At 49.0% G+C, this 24,674-nt stretch overlaps 1 protein-coding gene across 1 annotated transcript; it reads right to left on the reverse strand.

Annotated features, from left to right (window-relative positions):
- Window positions 1-1,024: 1,024 nt before the first annotated feature.
- Window positions 1,025-22,763, reverse strand: LOC130385693 (TSC22 domain family protein 1-like). Its single transcript, XM_056594338.1, has 3 exons — window positions 20,141-22,763; window positions 5,203-5,254; window positions 1,025-3,231 (listed from the first exon to the last, which is right to left on the reverse strand). Exons 1-3 carry the CDS (start codon window positions 22,009-22,011, stop codon window positions 2,914-2,916), a joined length of 2,241 nt encoding a protein of 746 aa, XP_056450313.1. The 5' UTR covers window positions 22,012-22,763; the 3' UTR covers window positions 1,025-2,913.
- Between the last annotated feature and the right edge of the window lie 1,911 nt (window positions 22,764-24,674).

Here is a 24,674-nt window from a genome sequence, read left to right on the forward strand (position 1 = left end):
TTATTTCTACTGATGCATGCTGTTGAGGTCGGGGGTGTAACTCAACACCCCCCCCCCCCCTCCCGGGAAAGAAGGCTGCTTCAGCCAATGGCAGCGCATGAAACCAATGTTCCACAAACCGGTCCGAGCTTGAGGACAGGACGTACTGTGATCAGAGGAGCCTGCTGCTGCTGCTCCATCCCCCAGGAAAACATGCACAGCAAAGGGCATTGAAATGTGAATGAACCAGTGTGTAGGGGTGTTTAAATGTCAATCTTTAAATATGGTGTGTGGTGTATTCCTCATGTGAATACAATGCATGTTTAAGTAGTTTCAACTTAATATTTACTTTTGATACTTTAGGACCCAAATCACCAAACCCATGGCATTATATTTTTTATTCTTTGTTGCATATTTGCATTTTTTCAGATTTCATTTTTTTCTATTTTCACAAAACTTGTCACCCAAAAAAAAAAATCGCTTGGTCCAGAATATCCTGTTCTCTCCAACCCGACCCCCCCCCCCCCCCCCCCCCCCGAGCATGCTAGGGAAAGCAGGTCACCTAGTTGTTGAATCCCTCAGGTCCGAATCCCCCCCGTAAGGGGTGACCCACCCCCCTCCTCCCTGGGCCCACTGGGGAGGAGGGGGCTGTGATTGGTCCGTTCACTGAAGCCCGACGCAAATCCAAAACAGGTTCACGACTGCGTCCAAGCGTCTGCAGGGTCCTTGCGTTGGTGAACCATAATCAGCCCTTCACTGAGGCGATGGCGATGGGGCCAATCGATGTCGAACCGAGGATGGAGCACCGGATGGAAGCGGTTGAATCCGGTTTAATCGTTTCCCTTTCACTGCGCGGCACCAACATAGTACTCGGCATGTCCCATCTTCTCCTAGCTATCGACCTGTAGACGGGGAATGGGTTAACTTAGCGATTGTTCGTGCTTGGCACTTGGTTCTATGACCATCCTTACTGTACCTACAGAGATATATTGTTAACCCCCCCCGCCCCCCCCAGGTTAACCTGAGCAGGAAGTTAAAAACCGTCCATCGTTTGAAATCCAAAACCAACGGTGCTTTTAAAAGATTAAAAAAGGTTTGTGTAAAAACAAATCACTAACACCTTTTTTTAATGAAGGAGCGTGCATGAAAGACAATCCGAAACGTTGGGTAATTTAAGGGTATTCTTTTTATTTGAGGTGCAACTGTGTAGTGCAAACGAACGTCACATTTGTGAAGGGTCTGAGGAGCATGCACACAAGAACCACTGCTTTCCTATCTCCACCACCACCTTCTCCACCACCGCCTCCGAAGCACGCAGACAGAGTCGTACAAAGGACAGAAAAATACCATCCAACGGGGGCAAAAAAAACAGCATTGTTCAGAGTGTTCGGGATGGGACGATGTTCACATTACAGTGAGTCTTCGTTGGGTTGTGTGTGTGTGTCGCCGACGACGACGACAACAGCCTTTCCTGGTCTATCTCCACCTAGTCTGAGTTTACAGGTAGTAGTTCGACACCTGGCTAAAACCATAGATATATATACACACGCACGCAAACATACATACACACACAAAAGGAGATACATACACACACAAAAGGAGGGTCACCTCATACATACACAACAAAAAAATGATAATAATACTTACAAAACAAAAAATATCATATATGCATCTATGGTGTCGCACCAGGCACTTGGCAGAGGTCCATCGGACATCGTACGGTTTGAATTCGTTTAAACAGTCCCGTGGAATCCGATCCAAAGTCAGTTTTTTTCCAATATTAACCGAATCCGATACTGACTGACTTGACATAACGCAACACAGGAAAGAAGAGGTGCAGTCCGATACCAGTCCTTGGTGTTGCCCTACCAAATACATGCGATTCCCAAAGTAATTGTCCCAACGTCGTTTCGGTTCCTTTCTCCAGTGGACATGGAGGTGGGGGGGTCAAAAAGGCGGGAAGGGGACAAAATGGTCGTCGATGGGGAGACTCAAACCGGGGAGAAAGTGACAGATTGATAACAAGTGACTGATGTGCGTACAGCCCAAACCTCCACCTCAAACGAAAAAAAGTAAAAATTCACAATAAAAGCTCCTCATTGACCGCCCTTTCAAAATAAGAGTACGTTGAGATGGCTGGCCCTGCGCCTCCCATACCAGATGGGTGGTATTCAGAGTGTCCTCTCCGTTTGTTCTAGGCCTTTCTTTATTTATTTATTTAAAAGCCCCTACTACTGGTCCCCCATTGGTCGGTTTAGTGTCGATGACAAAAAGTGCTAAAACGTAAAAGTATGAAAGAAAAAATAATTAAGTTGCTAGGTAAAAGCTTCGAGGTCGGGGTGGAGGGAGGGGTGAACGCATCCAAGGAAAGGGGGGTGGGGCTGTGGTTAGGCCCCGGTTGCAGCATCTGCCCATGCAAAAGTCCTTGCCTGCGGGGAGGATTTCCTAACGACGGTATCGGCGACAAGACGGCCAATTCCTCCCCCCCGAGAATCAGAAGAAGAAATCGTCTTGTTGTTCCCCGAGACTGGTACAGCGATGCCTCTCCCCCCCCCAGCATCCCCCCTCCTCCTCCCAGGTCGTCATGCCGATTGTCAGGAGCGCATCACAAAACGTACACACACTTTACGGCTAAGCTTTGCGCACAAGCCCGTATTTTTGGTGTGTGTGTGTGTGTGTCTGTCTGTCTGTCTGTCTGTCCGACACCAAGAGTTTCTTGAACATGATCAGGTGGGGGGGGGAGAGGTCACGAACCACGAATGTGCAAAAATAATAATCCCAAAAATTGAAAGATGGGCTTCGTCCAATAATTTCTCGGGAGGAGGGGGGGGGGGTTAGCTCGATCACTGCACCACCCCCCCACACATACCTCCTCCTCTTCCTCCTGGTTAACCTTCCTCATCGGAGCGGAACGAGGCAACGACGTGACGGTTGCTATGCCGACGGGCCTGAGTTCTGCACGGCCGGCGATGGCGGTGGCAGCACCAGCGGCAAGCTCCCGGCTGAGACCCCACCCCCTGCTCCAACTCCGCCTCCAGCCCCGCCCCCGACTCCTCCCCCCCCCCCAGTGGGGGAGCAGTCGCTCTGAACCTGGGCGTGGAACTGGGCCATCTGCTCGGGGCTGGCGAGCGTCTTGAGGAGGCTGTTCTCGGTCTCCAGCTGGCTGTTCTTCTCCAGCAGCTCCTTGATCTGCTCCTTCAGCACCTCCACCTCCTCGCGCACCGCGTACATCAGGTGGCTCTTCACCAGGTCCTGGGGGGGGACAGAGAGGGAGGGTGGAGGTTAGCGCTAGGCATCAACTGATATATGTGCATCAGCCGATTCTTTTTCTTTTTATATATATTTTTTCTCGGCACACGGGTTCAATAAATGCTCCTATTTAAATAGAGACTTGTAGCATTTCTTAGGGAGCAAAAGCAGTATCCGCTAAAGGAAATCGGTATCGTGCATCGGTCATCGGCTAAGGCTGATGAAAATCTGTATCGTCATCGGCCCTAAGAAAATCCATATCGGTCGATCCCTAGTTAGCAGGCTAGCTTGTTCGTTCGTTCGATTATTCATTCATTCATTCGGTGCTGTGCCCGTCCGTCATCTCTAAGCACCGTGCGGAAAAAAATGATGACCAGTAGTGTTAGCTGAGCTTGCTCTTTCATTCAATCATTCAGTGTGGTGCTCACCCGGCGTTTAACACTGCATAAAAATGAGGACCAATGATAGCGTTAGCATGATAGCTCATTCATTCAGTGAATTTTCTTTTCGGGTTTCGTGTTAGCGTTTTAGTGCTAGCCAGCTAGTAAAACGATGACCAGTGGTGTTAGCGTTAGCATAAGCGTGCTAGCAAGCACCTTCATTCAGTGTTCTGCTCGTCGGGATGATGTCTGCGTTAGCATGCTAGATACCTAGCTCGTTCACTCAGTGGTCATCTAGCATTTCTTAGCATTGTGGAGAAAACGATGACCGATGGTGTAAGCGTTAGCATTAGCATGCTAGCAAGCTTGTTCATTCCTTCAGTGTTGTACTCGTCAGGTTTGGAGTAAGCGTTAGCGTGCTATCCATTCATTCATTCTTTCAGTGTGGTGCTCATCTAGTGTTTCTTAGCACTGTGCGGAAACGATGAGTGATGATGTTGGCGTTAGCGGACTAGCTCATTCATTCATCACTGACTTATTCATTCATTCAGCGTTGTGTTGAATCAGCGGAATGGCGCACAAAATGACCAATAATCTGTTCAAATTAAGTCACCTTCATCCTTCAACAAAAGGGTGGCCGATGACAGGAAAAGATGTGTATATTCTACTCAATTCTATTTCTATTCAGTATCTATTTAAATAATCGCCCCCAGGACATGGACATCCACATTAAGCGGTTGGATGTGGATGTCCATGTCCTACAGGCTGAACCAGACATTATAGGTCTGCCGCACGCTCCTGCTGCTTCTAGAGCCTCCGCGCCAGAGGAGAGGATTTGCGTATAATAATGTGAGCGCCTCTCTCTCCCCTCAGCCGGGACCAAGCCCCACTCCCTCCCTCCCTCTCTCCCGCCGGGTGAACGCAGAGGGAACAAAATGTTCCTGAGCCGGGTGGGAGGAGCAAATCAACCGTCGAGTTATTTATACCGCGCCGTCGCGAGGCTGCGGCTTGCCTAGCAACAAGCGAGGAGAGAAAGAGGGAGACAGAGAGAGGGAGACAGATCGACAGAGGGAGACAGAGCGACAGAGACAGAGCGAAAGAGAGAGAGATCTCTAGGACTCGCGGTGTTTGAACAGGTGCGAACTCACCACCACCAAAAAAAAGAAAAAGGGAATCACATCCGGAGTGGAAACCAACATCGTTGTGAGACAAAAAAAAAATACGCGAGATGGGACAAGAAATGCGCGAGTTTGAACAAGATTGCATTTTTATTTTTATTTGCGTGGTTAATAATATATTTGATAGAATCGTTTCTATTCAGGCACAGAAATTACTTCTGGTCTAAGATTTGCCTTTTTTTGGGTAGGGAAACTAGAAAGCTAAACTTAAGGATCCAATAATGTAAGATAAAAAATATATATCCGAAAGAGTTAAGACTATGTAGGAATCATACATGATGTGGTTACATAACACTGAATCCATCATGTTCATAGCATCCAACGGCTGAGCGAGGGGCACACACACACACACACACAATGACGATAAACACAGACACACACACAATGACGATAAAACACACACGTCAACAACTCACCATTGCCTGTTCGATCTTGTTGTCAATGGCCACCACACTGGCTCCCGATGAACTGAAACACCAAAAACAAAAAGTACATCTTTAATCCATATCCTTATTAACATGTTTATGAACAGGTTATGAAACCCATGACAACGGGCCGATCTCCGTCCACGACCCACGTAGACATTGCGATGGGGACACAGTGTACGTTTGGGGTCTTTTCTCTGCCTTTGTCAATAGACCTGAGAACCGCAGCTGTGTGTGTGTGCGCGTGCGTGCGTGTAACATTTATTGTTATGCTCAGTCAATCTCGGGATGTACATTCTGAATCGAGGACGAATGAACGAATGATTGATCGAATGAATGACACGGCGCTCCCCGCGAGGGTCTCGCGGCGCGGGTTCACCTTCACGCGCGTCGCTCGCGGGCGTCTCTTTCCCGTCGGTCATTTACCTGTGCTCGAGGCGGAGCGCGCCGCTCTCCTTCCCCAGCACGGAGGACAGCAACGAGATAGAGAAACTCCTCAGTTGCAACACGCCGAGGTCCATAGCCGACGCCGCGTAACATCGGGCACTCATGCCGCCCCGTCCATGAACACCCGCACGAAAAGAACGTCGAAAAAGTAGAAACCTTCCGAGGTGCGGAATATAAAACGCATTATTTGTGGGCAGGGAGGCGTCGCAGCGGACTGCTGCCTGCTTCCGCCTGTGTGTCCGGTTTTTTTTCCGGGGCGAGACGCAAAAAATAACAGGGCTCGCGACCCCAGGAACAGCCTTCTTGGGCACCGCTTGAACACAAAGACTGGAGAGAAGCGGTTGCAACGGCGCGAGCCTAGGAGAGCTGCAGAGCGCGAGCGCGAGCTCAGTGCATAATTTATGCACGACAACAGCGCCACGGCGCCACCGGATTGGCTGACTGAGCCAGGGAGCCTGCGCGTGACCCGAGGAGCATTCGCGTGAGCTTGCCCAGGAGCGTGCGCGTTACCCTCGTTTCCCACAACCTGCAGTTCCTTTCAACCGCTTTGGACCGGAACGTCACACGGATGAGATGATTGATAATAACTAATAATTAAATATTTGCGGCGTATACGGTCATTTGTGCGTTTGTTATTTATTCCCAGATGAATACATTAGACGTTGTATTGATACATTGTATTAATACATTATATTAATACAATGTATTGTATTAATACAATGTATTGTATTAATACATACGTTGTATTAATACATTGTACATTATACATTACTAATTTCAATAGTAACGTTTTTTATTTTATTTAAAACCATATTAATAACGTAAAACGTTAACTATATTAATGGGTTGCCATGATATAAGTTAGAGGAAGCCAGACAACCATATCTGAACGTGTAGTTTAAGAAAGATGCCTCACTCCAAATGAACCAACTGTGATTTAACATTACCATAGAATAAACCCTTGCATCCCAAACAGACAACCTTGGAAAAGTTAAATGCACAGTGTGTGTGTGTGTGTGTGTGTGTGTGTGTGTGTGTGTGTGTGTGTGTGTGTGTGTGTGTGTGTGTGTGTGTGTGTGTGTGTGTGTGTGTGTGTGTGTGTATACAAGTATGTTCATGTTTGTGTATACGTAAATGTGTATATGTATGTAATTTGTGTGTACGCGTGTGTGTGTGTTTACGTACATGTGTCCGTTTATGACAGGTGTGTGTGTCTCACAAACGTCTATATAGTCTCCTTAATGCTAACAAGTCCAGTTCAGATCAAGGGGGCGGGCTTTCTGACGCCGATGTGCTATCATCTTTATTGGCAGGCTGCGCTAACATGCTACGCACATGCTTAGGACCCTAGCACGCTAAGGCCTTTGTATACTCCGAGCACTGACAAATGCCCGTCTATAGACCTCTGAAGATAAGTCCCGCCTCCGAGGCTCCGGATCCCTTGTCAAATGTCTACGGGAAATAAAATGGCGTTTTCTTTTAATGATCTCAATAAACTCTGTAGGTGGCAAAGAAGAAAAGCTGCGTCACGTTTTGAACTACACACTTTTTCCATCTAGTTTCGACTGGGGTTTTGGATTGTCGGTGCCATTAAATTAATAAACCATTATTAATGCTACTTTAACGGCACTGACAATCCAAAACTACAGTGGAAACTAGATGGAAAAAGAGTGTTGCGGTGTGAACAGCATACATTACAATATGATCACATTGTTACATGTGATCATAACTAGGCATGCACCGATTAGGCGGTTTCAGGACGATTCTGATCCTGGTTTCAATTTACAGTCAAATATATAACAATGGATGACTCAGGGAGATAGTACTTATGGAATGTAAAAAGCACCCAGATTGGCTTACACTATTCATACTTTGCACGTGACTTTTTGCGTGTCTCTGCAAGCGCGAGTCTGTAAGTGTGTATTTTTGTGTGAGTGTGTAAGTGTCTGTGTGTGAATGCGTGTTTTTCTGTATGTGTGTGCAAGTATATGCGTGTGTTTTTGTATGTGTTCGGGAGTGCGTATGTGTGTGTGTACATAAGTGTGTGTGTTTGTGCGCATGTCGCCTCTCATCGCCCGGTCTCGCCCGGTCTCACCCTATGCTCGCCCATGCGTCTCATCCATCCTCCATCCTGATTGGCTGAGATCGCCCCACCTCCCTCCCACCGCCGGTCGTAGTGTTAACCGTCAGCAGAGATTAGGCTAATCCGTCCAATGGGGTGAGTTGTCTGCGACCACACACCCCATCGCACGCCTCGTTAAGCCCGGCCTCGCCCATAATCTGACCAATCAGGGACGAGAGCATCCAGGGGCTTCCTTCCATCGTATCCAATCAGAATTGCTCGTGTCCGGCTCACCTTCTGGCTTCTTTGTGTGCGTCCCGCTCCCCCCTTTGCGACAATCGACCCTCCCACCTACACACCCCCTCCGCTCCATCTCCCATTGGCTCAAGGCGTCTTAGCTCCGCCCCTCCGCCCCCACCCCAAGCGACTAGTGTGGATGGTGTACGAGAATTGTTGATGCTGTGAAGCCATACTTGCGACCATGTCCCCACCCTCCCTCCCTCCCACACCTACGCGGTAATCGACGCGCATACACCGACGCAGTGACTGCATAACGACACACCAACATCGTCAACATGTTACCCACAATGCAATGCGCACACAGGACTAAACACAAACGAGACAGAGAGGCAGCAGCACACGCAAACAACATGAAACGGCAAACGTGGTGACCCACACACACACTATGGGTTTAACGGTACACAAAAGTCAGGGTTCGGTATGTACCTCTGTTTTGAGGTCACGGTACGGTACAGGATGGTACAGTTTATAGTTAAAGGGTAAAATTAAAAAAAAACTGCTTGTTTGTCAACAACGGAGAATGGCAGTAAATCAGCAGCAATGAATACACCAATAAACTTGGTTATGGCATTTGCATTTCTGAATTCCCAGACAGGGGTTGTTGAGATAGTGGCAACAACCCCTTCTGCTCATAGCTGAGCAGACTAGAATACCTCCCATGCCAATTCGTATATAAGGTCTGTCCTATTTACTGGAGGAGTGAACAAAGTATCCGTCGCATAAGAACCTTACAGGAGGGTAATGGTTGTTCCAGGTATTAGTCAAACCCTCAGGCGTTACTAGTGAAACAAAGTTACTTATGACTTGGGAAAAAATGTATATTTGGATTGTAAAACGCATGAAAAAATAAATGAATGGTCTTATTTTCTTTGGCAAGTGACCGTGGTATAAGCGGGATAAGGCCCTTTGAGGTATCCAACATTGGTTCCGTCCGTTAATTCTTGATTATTTGAATGGAAAAAAAACGTAACGGCCCATTGTTAAAAATCGGCTTTGACCATCAGGAACGAATAATCTAATATTCGGACCCATCCCTAACACACACACACACACACACACACTATTGTGGACCTCAGCAGAGCACAGACCGTGCCAAAGTCAGGCAAGGGGACGCTGTCGAAAAGAGGGAAGAATCTACCACCCTTCCCCTCGTTCGACCAATCGGTAAGAGTGCCGTGTGAGGCTAGGACTAAATTGCGGCACGATGTGACCTACGTCACTCTGCATCGTACGCACGCAGTGACGCCTCTGACCTGGGGAGAACACCCACAAGGTTTATGTTATCTGATCCGTCCGGATCATATTGCCAGTATGAATGAACGATAGAAAGAAAGTCAAATATGGGGGGACCTAGCTAGGTATTAATGGACTGCATGGTTGCATTTATAAAGCGCTTATCTAACCAGTGGCCACTGAAAGAGCTGTACAATATTGCCGAACATTCACGCACACTTTGAAACGACGGCGGAGTCAGCCATGCAGGGCGATAGCCAGCTCGTCAGTGAGCAGTTAGGGATAGAACTAGCAACCTCCTGGATACTTGTCAACCCGATCTACCTCCTGAGCCACATGCCGCATGTGATAATTTATAATCCTAGTAGTACAGACTCTGTACTACATTGAACCATCATTTATTAAACACTATATTATTATAGAATTGATAAACAAGCAGATTCTCAAAATAACACCTGGAACCAGAGTGGTGAATTAATTTGTGCAATTTTAACCATAAATATCAAAAAAGTAATCAAGTGCTAAACAAAATTGTCAAGGGAAACAAGAACATTGAAAAAGTGTGCAATTTAATCTTTTAAAATATTCTGAACTAAAGATCTTTTTTGTTATTATTTTGCACACTCTAGGTAAGACGTTCCATCTCAAGGTTTTCCAGGTTTGAGACCTTGAATACTTTATTATAATTTTTTCCTAATTTTCTGCACGACCAATGACAATGTGACATCAAGACGGTACATCATAGATGGTGCTCAATAGTAGTAGTAAGTGTCCATTCATTGTAGATCAGCTTCTGATTCCAGCTTCCTTAAGCTGCCCTGTTTGTGTGAGTGAGTGAGTGTGCACGAGTGAGTGTGCGCGTGTGTAAGTGTGTGCAGGCATGTGTGTGAATCCAATGGAGGGGGTGACCCAGATATTATCTAACCCGTTCATTCGAACACGTATGAATGCTCTGAGCGATGGTTGGATAACCGCCAAGCACATAGCAGCACACGACGCTACGCCCATACAGACTGCATCCAGCGATGACCACGGACAGGACGAGCCAATCAACAGCCTCATCCAAATCAACCATAGTAACTAATAATAACAATAATAAAAGCTTTTCTAGGACTCAGTAGTTTTTCACTGAGGGGTATGGTTGAACAATCCTAATATATCAAATCAACATTTTCAGATGAATTACAATATTTCATTGCATTGCTATTTTTTATACGTTTCATTATATGCATTTTTTTATTTTGCCTTTGTTTTCTTTTACTATATTATTATTTTATTTAACAAAGCATTTTGAGTCTGCTGATGTTTGAAAAGTGCAACATAAATAAAGTTGCCGTGCCTACAATATCTAGGGTTCGATCTATCGAGCAAAAAATTACGTGTGACTTGGGTTACCATGGGGCCAAGTTTTGAAGCAGGATGTATAATCAAATAAATAGCCATAAACAAAGTCTTCACCATCGCATTGTGGTCGAGACTGAAAGTGTTGACCGCCACATGACTAGTGGCAGGCCCGGGGTATGGGGAGTTCACCAGCGTTCAACAAGGTGTACAATAATGACCGCTACCTGGAAAAAACACAGACAGACGCACACGCACACACACTTTTGTTGCTCACGAGGGGGCGTGCAAGGCCTATTTCTCCTCTCCGTCTCGCTCTGTACGCCAGATTCCTGTATGGCTACTCGGCAATTCCGGATGTTTGTAAACAATAGGCGTCAAGATACCTCCGGGTGGCAGAACGCGAGCGGCTTCCACTGACTTGAAGCCTTCTGGCCGGCTACTGTTAACATAGATACATAGTTAAAAACATTGTTGTTGATCTGAAGTTGAAACGATGACAAAAAAGATACATATATTATATATATACATTAATGAGACGACCCGTAGCAGCCCGCAAGAACAAATCATTAATTTACTCTATTTTCTCGATCTCTCTGCCCTGGTCAAATGACATGGAAGAGTTTGTTTACTAGTGGTTGGAGAACACTTCGGCTTTTGCCACCCGGAAGAACGTATAGTGACGTCATGGTGAATTGTCGTATTGGCTTTGCTTCCTTCTGAATCGGCTGCATGCCAATAGTGGTGTGAGCGGTTGTCTCTTTCCGCTCAAAACCAGAGAGAGGCACTAACCCGATGAATCCGTGTTTTAAGAACCAACCAATCAATATTCAACAACACATTTACTAATGAAATTGTTGGCAATTAGCTAATTTCCCACCCACATTAAATCCTTGAGGAAAGTGAAAACCGAAAGAAAATCAATCTTTTAATATCCCTTACAAGATGCCTTTTGAAACCGAGAGGCTTTTACCCAAAGCGACTTACAACGGTTCAATCACACACCGACGGCAGAGTCAACCATGCAGGGCAACAGCCAGCTCGCCAGGAGCAGTCGGGGTGAGGCGTCTCGCTCAGGGGCACCTCGACATTGGACTAGGAGTAGCAACCCTCCGGTTACCAGCCAACCTGCTCTGCCTCTAGCCTGGCTCCGCCCGCCTAAGTACTTCCGCTCAATTTGAATTTCCCTTCAGTACTAGGTCTGGACCTGCTGTATGTAATTTGGTTTTCTGGGGCCGCCACAGCGGCGCCCAATCAGTGAACAGAGGGCGTGTCTGAGAACAATGACGATGGCGTGTTGTCAACGATTAGACCCAGCTTCGAAAGTTGACTGCATACATCATCTCTGGCCTTACTATAAAATATTGATTTACAATGTGCAATTTTTCCCTGATAAATTAAATTCGACGAACAAAACCTGCAGCTGTCGTTGACGGACATTTTCGTGCAGACGCGCAAGGTGTTTGGTTTGTGTACAACCTGCGCGTGATTCCCGGCGCATGACATACGTCACAACCAAACGTTAGCGATTGGTTATGGCAGATCCAGAGTGGCACTGGGCAGATCCAATCATTTTAAACTTCAACAGACACCCGCCTTCAAGTGAGTTAATGTTTGTCAATTGATTAGGTCCAGACTCTCTGTACAAATGAAATTAAATGAAGTGAAGTACTGAGTCTGGTAGAACCAGGCTACTCTGCCTCCCGAGCTACTCGACAAATGCAAAGTGGCTCCTTGCATTTCCTGATTCGTAACAGCCAGACCTCATAGTAACAGCCGGGGAACACGGAGACACCCGAACAAAGGCTCAAACTGTTCATGTTTCGGAATAGGACATATTCTCTTTGCCAAACGCAAGTTAATAAGACCACACAGGAGAAGACAGGCCGTGTGAATCTGTCGTCACCCCGAGACGCAAAGCCTTGTGTAATCAAATCAACGTTCGCCATCACATCACATCTTATTATTTTCACAGCATAACAGTCAAGTCTCTTAACTGACTACTGCATCTCCCTCTCCCCTCAGCATATCCCTCGCTCTCTACCCCTTTCCTCAGTACCTCTTTCTCTCCTCAGTGTATCTCAATAGTAGAGTAGCAGTATAGTACAATAGTCTCGCCCCCTCTTTCCCCCCTATCTCACCCCCTCCTACAACCACACAGAGCAGACTGAGAACCAACATTAATTATGGAAAAAGTCCAAACACAACGACGCCCAATGTCAACATTTTGACAATATATAAAATAACCTCTCTCTCCCTCTCTCCCTCCCTCCACACATCACAACCTCAGCGGCTTCATCATCATCATCATCACAGGAGGGGCCGCAGCCTAACTAAATAAATCATTCAGGAAGCGGTGGGCGGAGATTGCAGAGATGCCGGGCTGACGTTTCTCATTCGGAGCAAACATCACAGATGAAGAGATTACCCCTCTGAACGGCCCCGTGTTCCTCCAAAGAAACACAGGACTGAACATGAACATCCACATTTACATCGAGGTCGTTTCTAAGACGCTGTTATCCAAAGAGACTTAAATCGTAGCTTTGGTTCCACGTTTTTCGCAACGCAAGGGGATTTACTGACCCATACCGTCCTTGCGGGCCTGACGCGCGCCTCCCAAAAAGTGTCACCTTTCGTCGAGGCAACACAGCAGCAAGGGCTGTGATTGGTCCACTGGCGTTAACCCGATGCAGAATCAAACCAGGTTCAGGACTGTGTCGAAGCGTCTGCGTGGTCCCTGCGTTGCGTCGACGTGGAACCATCACTGAGCTTTTACGACGGTTCACGCAACGACGGTGCAGTCGACCACGCCAGCTCGTCAGGAGCAGTTCGGGCAAGGTGCCTTGCTCAGGGACACCTCGACACTCCGCTTAGGATGAGCCGCTGATCGAACTAGCAACCTTCCGTCTGGGAGCAGTTCGGGCGAGGTGCCTTGCTCAGGGCCAACTCGACACTCGGCTAGGAGGAGCCGGGGATCGAACTAGCAACCTTCCGTCTGGGAGCAGTCGGGTTGAGGTGCCCACACGGTACCCTCCGGGCCAGCGTCCTCTAGGAGTGAACCAAGGTGAATCTCATGGTACAAACCGAATGATGCAACCTCAGCATCCAACGATGCAACAGCCACACAACATGGCGGTGTTTAGGTCTTGGCTTTAGGCTCGCTAGGCGGTCTTGCAGTGTGTGTGTTTCTCATATGGCTCTGCTTTCAGAATAAACAAAGCCGACCCACGGTGATGAGGGAGGCTGTGGCTATGAGATCCCATGGAGGGAGGGGGGGGGTGTGAGATAGAGAGAGAGACAGAGACAGAGACAGAGACAGAGAGAGAAAGCACGAGATGGAGAGATAGACAGTTGGACAGACATGAGCAAGAAAGTGAGACAGAGAGAGGGAGAGACAGATGAGGCCCCCTGTTTTTGTTTATCCACGCTCTGTAACAGTAGTAGAGAACGGGGGACCTCCTTGGGTCGTCCTGTGTTGTTCTTCACAGGAAGGCCTCACGCTCTACTGAGAATCAGGCACAGAGCTGTTCTCATGACCAAAGGAGAACGCACTCATTTCCCACAGAATGACAGTAGGCATTTGCATGGTCCTACAGTGACATCTAGTGGCGGAACGGGGGACACTGCAACAACAAGGCACTGGAATTGAGGTCTCTAGCTTGAAAGCTCATATCACATAGCTATTTGACGATAAACATCCATAGACACAGGCCTACAGCACGTTAATTAAATGTTAATCATCGGTACAGTCTCAAAGGGCTTTATAGGCTAAATATGTATGACATTAATTATATTCAATTCGATCGCATAGCACTCAGGCCCCGTTCACACGAAGCCGAAACGGCTTCCTTATTTTTTTCCTTATTTTTAAAAGCAAAGCACAATTTTTTTCATTGAGCTAACATTTAATTTTTTAGAACAGTCTAGACATTGTTAATGTGGTAAATTACTATTCTAGCTGGATACGGCAGATTTTTAATGGAATATCTACGTGTACAGATGCCAATTTCAAGCAACCATCACCCCTGTGTTGTAAAGGTACATTGTTTAATCATGTTAAAAGGCTAATTGATGATTAGAAAATTATGCAATTATGTTAGCATAGCTGAAAACTTGAATAAAAGTGGGAGTTTTCGTCGAGAAATACCACGGTAAAAGAAGATATCGCCAAAGCCTTTTCAAATTAGTAATTTTTCGAACGTCAATATCCAACTCAAGTAGCATGATCCAACATCACTACCTCTCTGCTTGGTCTGATACACCCCCCTGAAGTCAATAATCATACTGTTTAACGTGCCAGAAGGATTCTTAACCCATGCTTTAGTAGTAGAATCTTGTGAGGTCAATGCTGTGTCAAGGCTTCAACAGGACAAGCCTTCTCACTCTAGAGGTTATCCATACCCTGCATTTGTTATCCTCTTCGCCATAACAGCAAGGGTTCTGCTTTGACAACAATGGCAATGCCATCGGATCCCCGTCTAAATAACATGAGGGCATGTGCTCGGTGCCAGCACACCACGATGAGTGCGTAACTCTAGGGGTCGATTTACCCTAAGGAGGAAGAGCGGCTGGATTTGTAACCGGAGAGGTTGCTAGTTCGATGCCCGGCTCCTCCTAGCTGAGTGTCGAGGTGTCCCTGAGCATGACGTCTCCCCCTGACTACTCCTGACCAGCTGGCTGTCGCCCTGCGTGGTCGACACCGCCGTCAGTGTGTGAATGAGTGTGTGAACTGTTGCAAGTCACTTTGGATAAAAGCATCACCAAAATGCCTCAATGTAAATGTAATACTCTGATACTATGCACAGGAACTGTCAGTGTGTTGAAGTCTCGTCCCCTGATTACAAATCAGCGTGGAATAGAGCGAGTTGTTCCCAGAGGCTTCCACCTTTCACACCAAACCCACCACCGATTTGTCTTTACCCACATTTAGCGCATTCAAATAAGGGCTGAACGATTAAACGACATTGCAATGTGATAGAACATGATTTGCAAATCGCGAGGGCTGCGAAAAAAAAGTAACTTGTGGAACTCTTACTGACTGGAGATCTGTCAGATTCTTCTTACAGTTAGTTAAATAAAGATGTTATAATATTAATTCATGCATCACTTCATCTCAACACATAGGCCGGGCCTAAAGGAAAGAGCAGTTTATATGTTGACTGCTTCCAATGTCGTGTTGGTCATACTATAGAATGACTTATTGCTTGTTTAGTAAATTATTATAACACAAGGAACTTCAAAAAATAATAAAATTGCATACTAAATCGGTCGAAATAATCGCAATTCGACTATTTCCCCAAATCTTTCAGCCCGAATTAATGAGGAAACAGGTCTGCCAAAAATGCACCGTGGCCCGCTGCGTTCTCTGACTTGCCCGGTTCATAAGAAAAATATTAACATGTGGATGAATCTAGTACTTTGTGCAGTCTACCTTGCAGTCAAAATAACCCAATTACTGTAATGTGTGGTTTGTTCGTCAGCTTTGAAAGAGAATCAAGGGCACAGCGCAGAGAACCCTCGTATGTTGAGTTTGCATTTACAAGAACGGCCCATACAGTGTTCTACCTAACAGCTGCATCGGGACCTCACTGTTTTTATGAATAGCTGAAACCCGGAGAGTGAAACTAATGATCCTAATCAGCTCGGACACACACACACCTGTTAGATAATGACCTGACTGCCTTTTTTTTTTTTTTAATTGGTGGAAGTGATCTAATCAGCTATGACACACGCTTGCCGCACCCCTGCAGCAAATCACATGGAGGGTGAAACCCGTTTTTCATGACCCCTGGCTCTCCGCAGACGAGATCACAGCTGACTGGTGGGGGTGGTTAGCCGCCACGCCAGATTAGCATTAAACCGGCGCATAGCTGTGTCCCATGGTGTCAGCGACACCATGACTACGCTACTAGTCTGTCTCATGACGAACAGAACAGAGTACGACGATGCTTTAAAAGACCACAGCTGAAAGGGCACCGGGTTCAATGACATCCCCCGTCGCCTGTAGTCAAGGCGACAAGCCTCCATGCTCCGTAGAAACTTCACCAAGGGTCACTTTGGCTGTTTGTTATGAAGCCATGGAGCCCAGGCTTTTATCAAGACGCCTCCCTGATGCCAGCCACCTGATTGGCCGGGCCTGGTCACATGGTGTCCGTCCTAAGCGACAGCAGAGTGCGTCAGCGCCCTTGTGTTGACGAGCAACACCGCAGCAGCTGGCAAGAGGGGGGGGTCATAGTGTTTGGAGGTTATGTATCCCAAACAAAACGGAGACGCATGCCAGTCGTCACCGGCCCGCATCGCACGAGTATCTTTCGTAGAATCCAACGTCACGACTTTACACAGCCTTCGTCACTGTAGGGCTGAACGATTAATTTAATTAAAATTGAAATGGGGATGTAATAGAACGCAATATGCAAATCGCAAAGGCTTTGATTAAAATATTAAAAAAACTTTTTAACAGTTAAATAAAGATGTTATAATAGGAATTCATCTCAACACATCGGCCTGGCCTACAGGAAAGAGCAGTTTCCAATGTTGTGTTGTTCATACTCAAGAATGATTTATTGCTTGCTTAGAGAATGATGAATAAGATAAGGAACTTAATAGATTCAAAAAAATAACTTATTAAATTGCAATATTGGTCAAAGTAATGGCAATTCGATTTTTAGCCCAAATCGTTCAGCCCTACTATGTGGCGCTGGGGATCGAACCGGCAACCTTCCGGTTACAAGTCAACCACGCTCTACCGCCCGAACTGAGGCGACCACCAACGTGAAGAAACCTCTCCAACAGCGAAGGAAGACCTTCTCTGCCAAGAGATAACATTGCCATTTCAAGGGATGTCATTGATTTTGCGCCAGACATATTCACGATCAGCCCTGGTTGGAGAATTCTCAGCTGATGTGAAGACGGCGATGCTGTTGGGTGAAGTGGCGAATCAAAGTGAACAAGTTGACATCATTCATTTTAACTTACTTTCTGCCCAGGGGAAAAACACTGATCGTGCTTAATTTTTTGGAGTGCTATAATGAACAATGTCCTATAGGAAGGAAGTGCCAGGACAGTGCCAGGCATAGAGAGAGAGACAGAGGGAGGGATAGAGAGACAGAGAGAGAAGGAAGCAGCAAAGACCACAGACGAGAGAACCACACAAACCTCCAGGCAAGCTTGGAGCTTCGCAGCGGGAGTGAGGTGGGGGGGGGGGGAAAGAGAGAGAGAGAGAGAGAGAGAGAGAGAGAGAGAGAGAGAGAGAGAGAGAGAGAGAGAGAGAGAGAGAGAGAGAGAGAGAGAGAGAGAGAGAGAGAGAGAGAGAGAGAGAGAGAGAGAGAGAGAGAGAGAGAGAGAGAGAGAGAGAGAGAGAGAGAGAGAGAGAGAGAGAGAGAGAGAGAGAGAGAGAGAGCGGTTTGCACCACAAAACGGCGACCTACGACGACAGCCGCTCATAAGTCAGCATTACTGGAGCAGTACCCTTCAGTGACTCTGCACTTTCGCACACCCACACAACAAAACGTCACGCAACCGAACACACACGACACACTGCTAAGGATTTGCTTGTGGGCTGCCTGCTGAGTCACATGATGTGGTCTTGGGGAAGAGGGGGGGGGGGTTGGGGGGTTAGCTAGTTTGCTTGCTGACCTTGGGCCTCTGCAAGCGAGCTCAGAGTCCTGTGAACGGTGTGTGAACCTCCTGATTCCATCCGCATGGCTATCGACCTACGTTTGGGTTTTCCTAGCGTCAGACGCTCCGTGCCTTCCCCGTACACACACAAACACGCATGTTTATTATTCTCTTTATTGGAAAAAACGACACAAACAAACTACCCGACAAAACAGACATGGCAGAGTGGAAAAGACTTGCTTGTTTACCATTCAGCCACATAGTGAATCCTGATAAGGCTTACAACTGCCTTTGCGCTACAGTATGCTAACAGGTAGCGGTGGTGTGTATTCGGGAAACGAATACAAGACCTCTGGCTCATTAGTAGGGGCTTATATATCGTTTTTTCAATATTACAGTATGCTAACAGGTAGGGATTGTGTGTGTTCGGGAATCGAACGTTGTTAGGGGGGATGGAACCCGAAACCAGCACATTGAACCCCCCCCACTGCACTGATACGAGCAAGGTTCCGTTACACATCTGATTATTCACCGGTTCACTTATTCAACAGACTAATTGTCAGTCTTTTAGGCAGTGTGTTGGGCAAAGTGTTTGGCAATGTGTTACACACTGAGAGTTTGTAACAGATCTGGCCGTGGCCGTTTTCACACCTAACCGTGCTCAAATCTGCCAGTGTGAGTGTGGCCAGTCTGGCCAGGCCAGGCCAATTTGGCCACTTGGGAGAGGTGTGCTGCTACGGTCCGGGCCGCTACGGTACAGATGCTAATGAGCAGACACTCGCACACGCACGGCTACGCAACCTGAGCTGGATGACGTATAGTCCATGCGACGACCATGGACATAATAAAGGCGACGAGCCTTCTTTCCCATGAAACGGTAAACATGGCGTCAAGCGGTTCAACTGTTGGTGTGTTCTCTGTGTTGTTGTCCATTGTTGTTAAAACTCTGACTGGCGGCAGACTTTATTATGGTCCATGCAGCGGACGCTTGGTGATGACGTGTTACGACGTATGTAGAGCCTACCGTGGCCAGGCCACAGTTGCAACAGCCAACGGCCACCGCCAGATGGCCTAGAGTGGGTGCAGGCCAGAGAACAATGGGGCCAGTTGAGCACGGTTAGGTGTGAAAACGGCCAACGGCCACGGCCAGATGGCCTAGTGTGAGTGCACCCTAACCCTCACCGGCCAATCATAGAAGACTAACCCTCAGACCCCTATCACATCACAGAATAACCCTCACCAGCGAATCACAGACACAGAAGCCTAAAGGCCGGTCTACAGTCCTCCGTAAAGTGCTGTACGTAGACACGGAGTCCTCTCCGTCGCCGGACAACCTGTCGGAGAACTTCTCCGTAGCTTTACGTGTGCATCCAATATTTTTTAACTATCCGTCGATGCAACGGAGAAGGCAAGGGCTGTGATTGGTCCTCTAACAAAATCATTTCCGCAATCACTTCTCCGGTTTGACTTTGCACCTTATTTACTTTGCACATTAAGGACCAGACTAAGACTAACCCTCGAAGCCAATCACAGAAGACTAGCCCTCGCGGATCAATCACAGTAGACTAACCCTCTGCGGCCAATCACAGAAGACTAACCCTACACCGGCCAATCACAGACATAGAAGACTAACCCTCAACAGCCAATCACAGCACAGTGGACTAACCCTCAACGGCCAATTTAATTGAAAATATTTGTATTTTCAACAAAAAATACGCAATAAATAAAATGATGTAACAAATTTACAGTTACAATTGAGAAATATTTACAAACAATGAAAACCACAAATGAAAATAAACTGTAAAATCTGCTTTACCCTTTCGAAAAGGGAAATCACAGAAGACTAACCCTCACCGGCCAATCACAGACAGAGACCCAAACGAGCGCGGGGGACACCAACGAGAGGAGGGGGAGGGGGGGGGGACTCACCTGTCGTCGTCGCCGTCCACCGGCTGGCCTCGTAGCCCCACCGCCGCCGCCACCATCAGGGCGCTGGCCTCCACTGCCATGCCCATGCCCATGTGGGCCAGGGTCCCGGCTGCCTGCTGCTCCAGGCGGTGCTGGAACAGCAGCCTCTGTGCGTCCTCCAGGTGGCTGGTCCGGCCCCCCACCGAGCCGTGGGCCAGGAGGGGCTGCAGGTCGGCCTGCAGCGCCGTCAGGGGCACGTAGGGGGCCCCGTGCGCGGCAGGGTAAGGCCTGTGCTGCGGCTGGGCGGGGAGCCGCTGGGGCTGGCCTTGGGTGAAGGCCGGCCCTTGGCCTTGGGGGGGAGGCAGCTGCGGCTGGACCCCGCCCCCGTGCCCCATCGCCATGGCGACGCCGGGGGGCGGCACCTGCGTCTGGAACGGCGCCGTGGGCTGGATGAAGTCCGGCTGTCGCCCGGGGACCCCGGCGGTGGAGTAGCCAATCTGGGATGGCGCCTGGTGGGGTATCCCATGGCTTGGGCCCCCCGCCTGCGGCCCCTGGCCCGCCATCAGGTGCCCCCCGCTACCGAGGTCCTGCAAGGGCATCTGGGCGTGGAGCGCAGTGAGGCCCAGCAGCTGGGGGGGGCTCTGCATGGCGCCGGGGCTGGAGAAGTCCTGGCCCCCCTGGGGATGCGGCTGTAGGGTCTGCGGGGGCTGGGGCCCCACGGGGCCCTGACCCGGCCCCGCAACACCCTGGTTTCCTGCCTCCGTATCGGCCACCGGAGGCACCTCGCTCGGCTTCGGCGCCTCGGCGACGGGGGCCGCGTGGGGGACCTCTTTCTCGTAGTACTCTGTACAAGTCCACCTCCCCTTGCGGAAGGGCTCCGAGTTCGTGTCCAGCTTGACCACCCTGAAGCGCGAGCCGGTGGGGGCCTGGGTCTGCTGGGTGGGCACGGGGGCAGGCGGGGCCTGAATCTGGCCGTTGGGGGCAGCGGCCTGGGCCGCGGGGATGGTCCCTCCCACCAAGGAGGCCCCGTCGTACCCTGTGGGGCCCGTAGCGCTCACTCCCACGGTACCGAACAGGGGGCCCGGGTTCACCATCTGAGTCTGTGTTCGGTTCTCAGCACCGGCGGCGGGGGGGAGAGCAGTTGTCCCGGCAACGGTATTCAACACAGATATCCTACTGGGTTTCCCAGGTCCAGATCCCGGTCCGGAATTAGGAATCATAGCCGGGCTGGGGTGGGCTAACGCGGCACTAGAGGGGGTCCCGCCTTCTGAAAGGTCCGATTGGTGACCATGGTGATGGGGGAAGTGGGTGGGCGGCTGGTGCTGGTGCATGGTCCCGTTCACCATGGAGGCCAGCGCGCCTTGGGGCTGCAGCGGCTCGTTGGGCGACGCCAGCCCCGGCGTATCCACGCCGTGGAGGCTGTTCAGCGTCTCGTCCGAGGAGCTCCGCTCAGGCACGCCCGTGTCCGTGGCCCGGGACACGGACACGTCCAGCATCTCCGAGGAGGAGAGGTCCTCCGTGTGCGATTCGTCCATGTCGTCGTAGCTCTCCGTGTCGTCCGCCAGGCTGTTGTTGGCGCTGACGTTGACCTGCGCGGAGGTGACACTGGTGATCTGGAAGCCGCTCTTTTTCTTCATCTGGGCCCCCGCGGCTTGTGACTGGAGCTGGTGGTGGTGGAGCCCCGGGGAGGACGACCCCCCGGCCTGGGGCCCGCCGCCGCTGCCCTCATCCCCGGCGATCGCGTTGCCGCCGCCTCCCGCTGCCGCGGAAGAAGGCGCAGACGCGCCTCCGCTACCGCTGCTGCTTCCCCTCCGATGGTGGAACCCGGACGGGTGCGACATCTTCCGGCCACCAGTCCCGGTGGATTCCCCCGCGAAGTCCTGGTGGTGCATTCCTAGAGAACGAGGCTACCGGCGTGAAGAACTAGCTACAAACGTGAGCTAGCAGGGGCGATGCTAACAACCCATAAGGGGAATGGTCCATTAAAACAAGAGGGACAGTCAGATAATGGTTCAGACCGACGTGTGCGCCTTGGCCCTTTGAACAAGTGCTGCTGCTTTGAGTTTTTGCACAAAAATAAACAAAGAATTAAAGGTGTACCTTGACGTGGAGTGGACGTTACCTAGCTTAGCGTTAGCCTAGCGTAGGGTCGCCAGCAAGCGCTTTAAAACGATCGCTGATCGGGTCACGCGACCCAAAAATTGCGATTTTCCAAAGAAGTTACAATCCGAATTCGGGCTTATTTCCGTCAATGAGACCTTAAAACACGCAAAAAAAACGTTCGTACGTTCGTTCGTGCGTACGCCGAAGCCATCCGGCGTCAGCCGAGCCGGTGTGCGTCGCTGAACGAAATCATCACATCAGCCCGAATTCGGATGGCTACTTTGACGGGTTTTGAAAGGTAACGAATAATCGCGGACGGCCGTGGTGTCGCCGTGCCGCTAGCAATCCATCCGCGGTACTGAGAGGTCCGCTAGATGCGTGACGGTGTCCCCCTTTCGGTCCAACGTTTGCCGTATCATTGCCGGTGAAACGCGAGAAGCGGCTAGCCAGTAGCATCTAACTACGCGCGTGCGCAGTCGTCGTGTTTGCATTCGCTCCCTCCCTCGGCTAGCCAGGAGCAGCAAGTTATGCGCATGCGCACTCGTAGTGTTTGCATTCCCTCCCCTCCCTCCATCGGCTAGCCAGAAGCAAGCTACGCGCATGCGCACTTGTAGTGTTTTCGTTACCCCCGCACTCCCTCCCGGAATTTTATAGTGACAATTCAATCAGGTCAGGTGTGGTCTGCATAGGAGGAATTGGCTCTGGCGGTGTGTTAAATAAGGTAAAATGACTTTGGAAAAATGCTTCTTCATGACATATTATGCAAAACATACACATCTTGTCATCTGAGCGGATTCATCCTGTTAGGTAGGGTGACCAGACGTCCTCTTTTTCCCGGACATGTCCTCTTTTCGAGACCTAAAAAATGCGTCCGGCAGGGATTCCAAAAACGTCCGGTATTTTGCCTCGTCGCAAAAAAAAAAAAATATATATATTATTGTTATTATTATCTTTTTATTTTATTTTTGCCTCGTCGCATATTTGTGTTTCTGGGTCTTTCACATAACCTACTAGTTATTACCATTGTATATGTCTATGGTTATTACGGCCTTCCAAGTTCTGGAAATGGTATCTCCCTTACGATCCACCTTCTTGCGCGAGCTGACTGTAGAGAGAGTCTGTCATTGGGCGACCGATCTCATGTGCTCGTTGAGAAGGTGCCGTGTATAGACGGAATGAAACCCCCACTGAAGTCCGTAGGTTCACGATACAAACCCCCCCCCCCCCCCCCCCCCCCCCCCCCCCCCCCCCCCCCCCCCCCCCCCCCCCCCCCCCCCCGGTCAACAATCTTGCACGGGGCGCAATTGGACCTAGGATCGCCACTGTCTGCAGCCATGCCTAAACGTAAATGTAAGTTCACGGACGAACTAAAGAAAAAAATACCCATGTTTTCGCCCCCCCCCCCCCCCCCCCCCCCCCCCCCCCCCCGCGACGAAGTGTCCTCTTTTTCACAAACTCAAATCTGGTCACCCTATGTTAGGTCCTGTTAGGCAACTAGAACATCGAAGTCTTGTCCACATGTCGGAATGCCTCCGAGCCTGTCCTTCAAAGACATTGGCACATGATAACGTGTGGTTTCCTCCCACACTTCGGGCAAAAGCTCTAGTGCAGCTGGCCAGGTGCCAGGAAGGGAGGCGAGGTATCTGTCACGAAAAGGGTCCACAATGTCGGGTGAATTATGGATAAACTCCAAAACAGACCTGTCTGTCAGCACTAAAAACGTTTCATGCACACACACAAGCACACACATGCACACTTGTACATGCGTGCACACAAACACGCGCGCATGCACGCCGCACATGCACACACAGACAAGACAGACACACGCCTGCACATACATAGGCCTACATGCATGCACACACACACACACACACACACACACACACACACACACGGACGCACACACACACACACACACACACACACACACACACACACACACAAACACACACATTCACATACGTATACGCATGCACACATACACGCACGGACGCCGGAAAAGCATCTTAAAAAACACAGAAAAACGATTCAGATATGCAAAGCCGGGAAGCCCCCAGCAAAGTTCTGGAAGCTTAACTAAATTAACAGATTTAATTTGTGCATAATTCTTAACAGACAGGCTAAGACTGGTACGTTTTTAGTCCAACAACAATATCACAGGTCAGACTTAATTTCGTACATGTGTTAAACATTGGCAAAGACTTCTACTATTACTATTAGGCTACTATTTATTTGCATTATTTTTTTTATAATTTTATCAATGCCGCCGCATGGCATGATGGCAGAAATGTTTTCCGTGCATTCCGTGTAATGTAACCGTATATAGGCCTATATATTTTATATCCACTGCTGCTGTTAGTTGATGACATAACCACGTTATAGCAGGCAGACGGAAGGTAGTTTTTGCCCCCCTGGTTGGCAACTGTTGAGGGGTTACAGTGAGGAGGCATTT

This window comes from Gadus chalcogrammus, chromosome 7, assembly GCF_026213295.1.
Source record: "Gadus chalcogrammus isolate NIFS_2021 chromosome 7, NIFS_Gcha_1.0, whole genome shotgun sequence".
Classification (NCBI taxonomy): domain Eukaryota; kingdom Metazoa; phylum Chordata; class Actinopteri; order Gadiformes; family Gadidae; genus Gadus; species Gadus chalcogrammus.

Bases quoted from the DNA above. Each gene is read 5' to 3' on its own strand.
- LOC130385693 (XM_056594338.1), bottom strand. From the start codon at position 22,011: ATGCACCACCAGGACTTCGCGGGGGAATCCACCGGGACTGGTGGCCGG. The intron at 5,255-20,140 runs GTGAGTCCCCCC...TTGGTGTTTCAG, and splicing joins GTGGACGGCGACGACGACAG to TTCATCGGGAGCCAGTGTGG. The intron at 3,232-5,202 runs GTGAGTTGTTGA...GTCCCCCCCCAG, and splicing joins ACAAGATCGAACAGGCAATG to GACCTGGTGAAGAGCCACCT.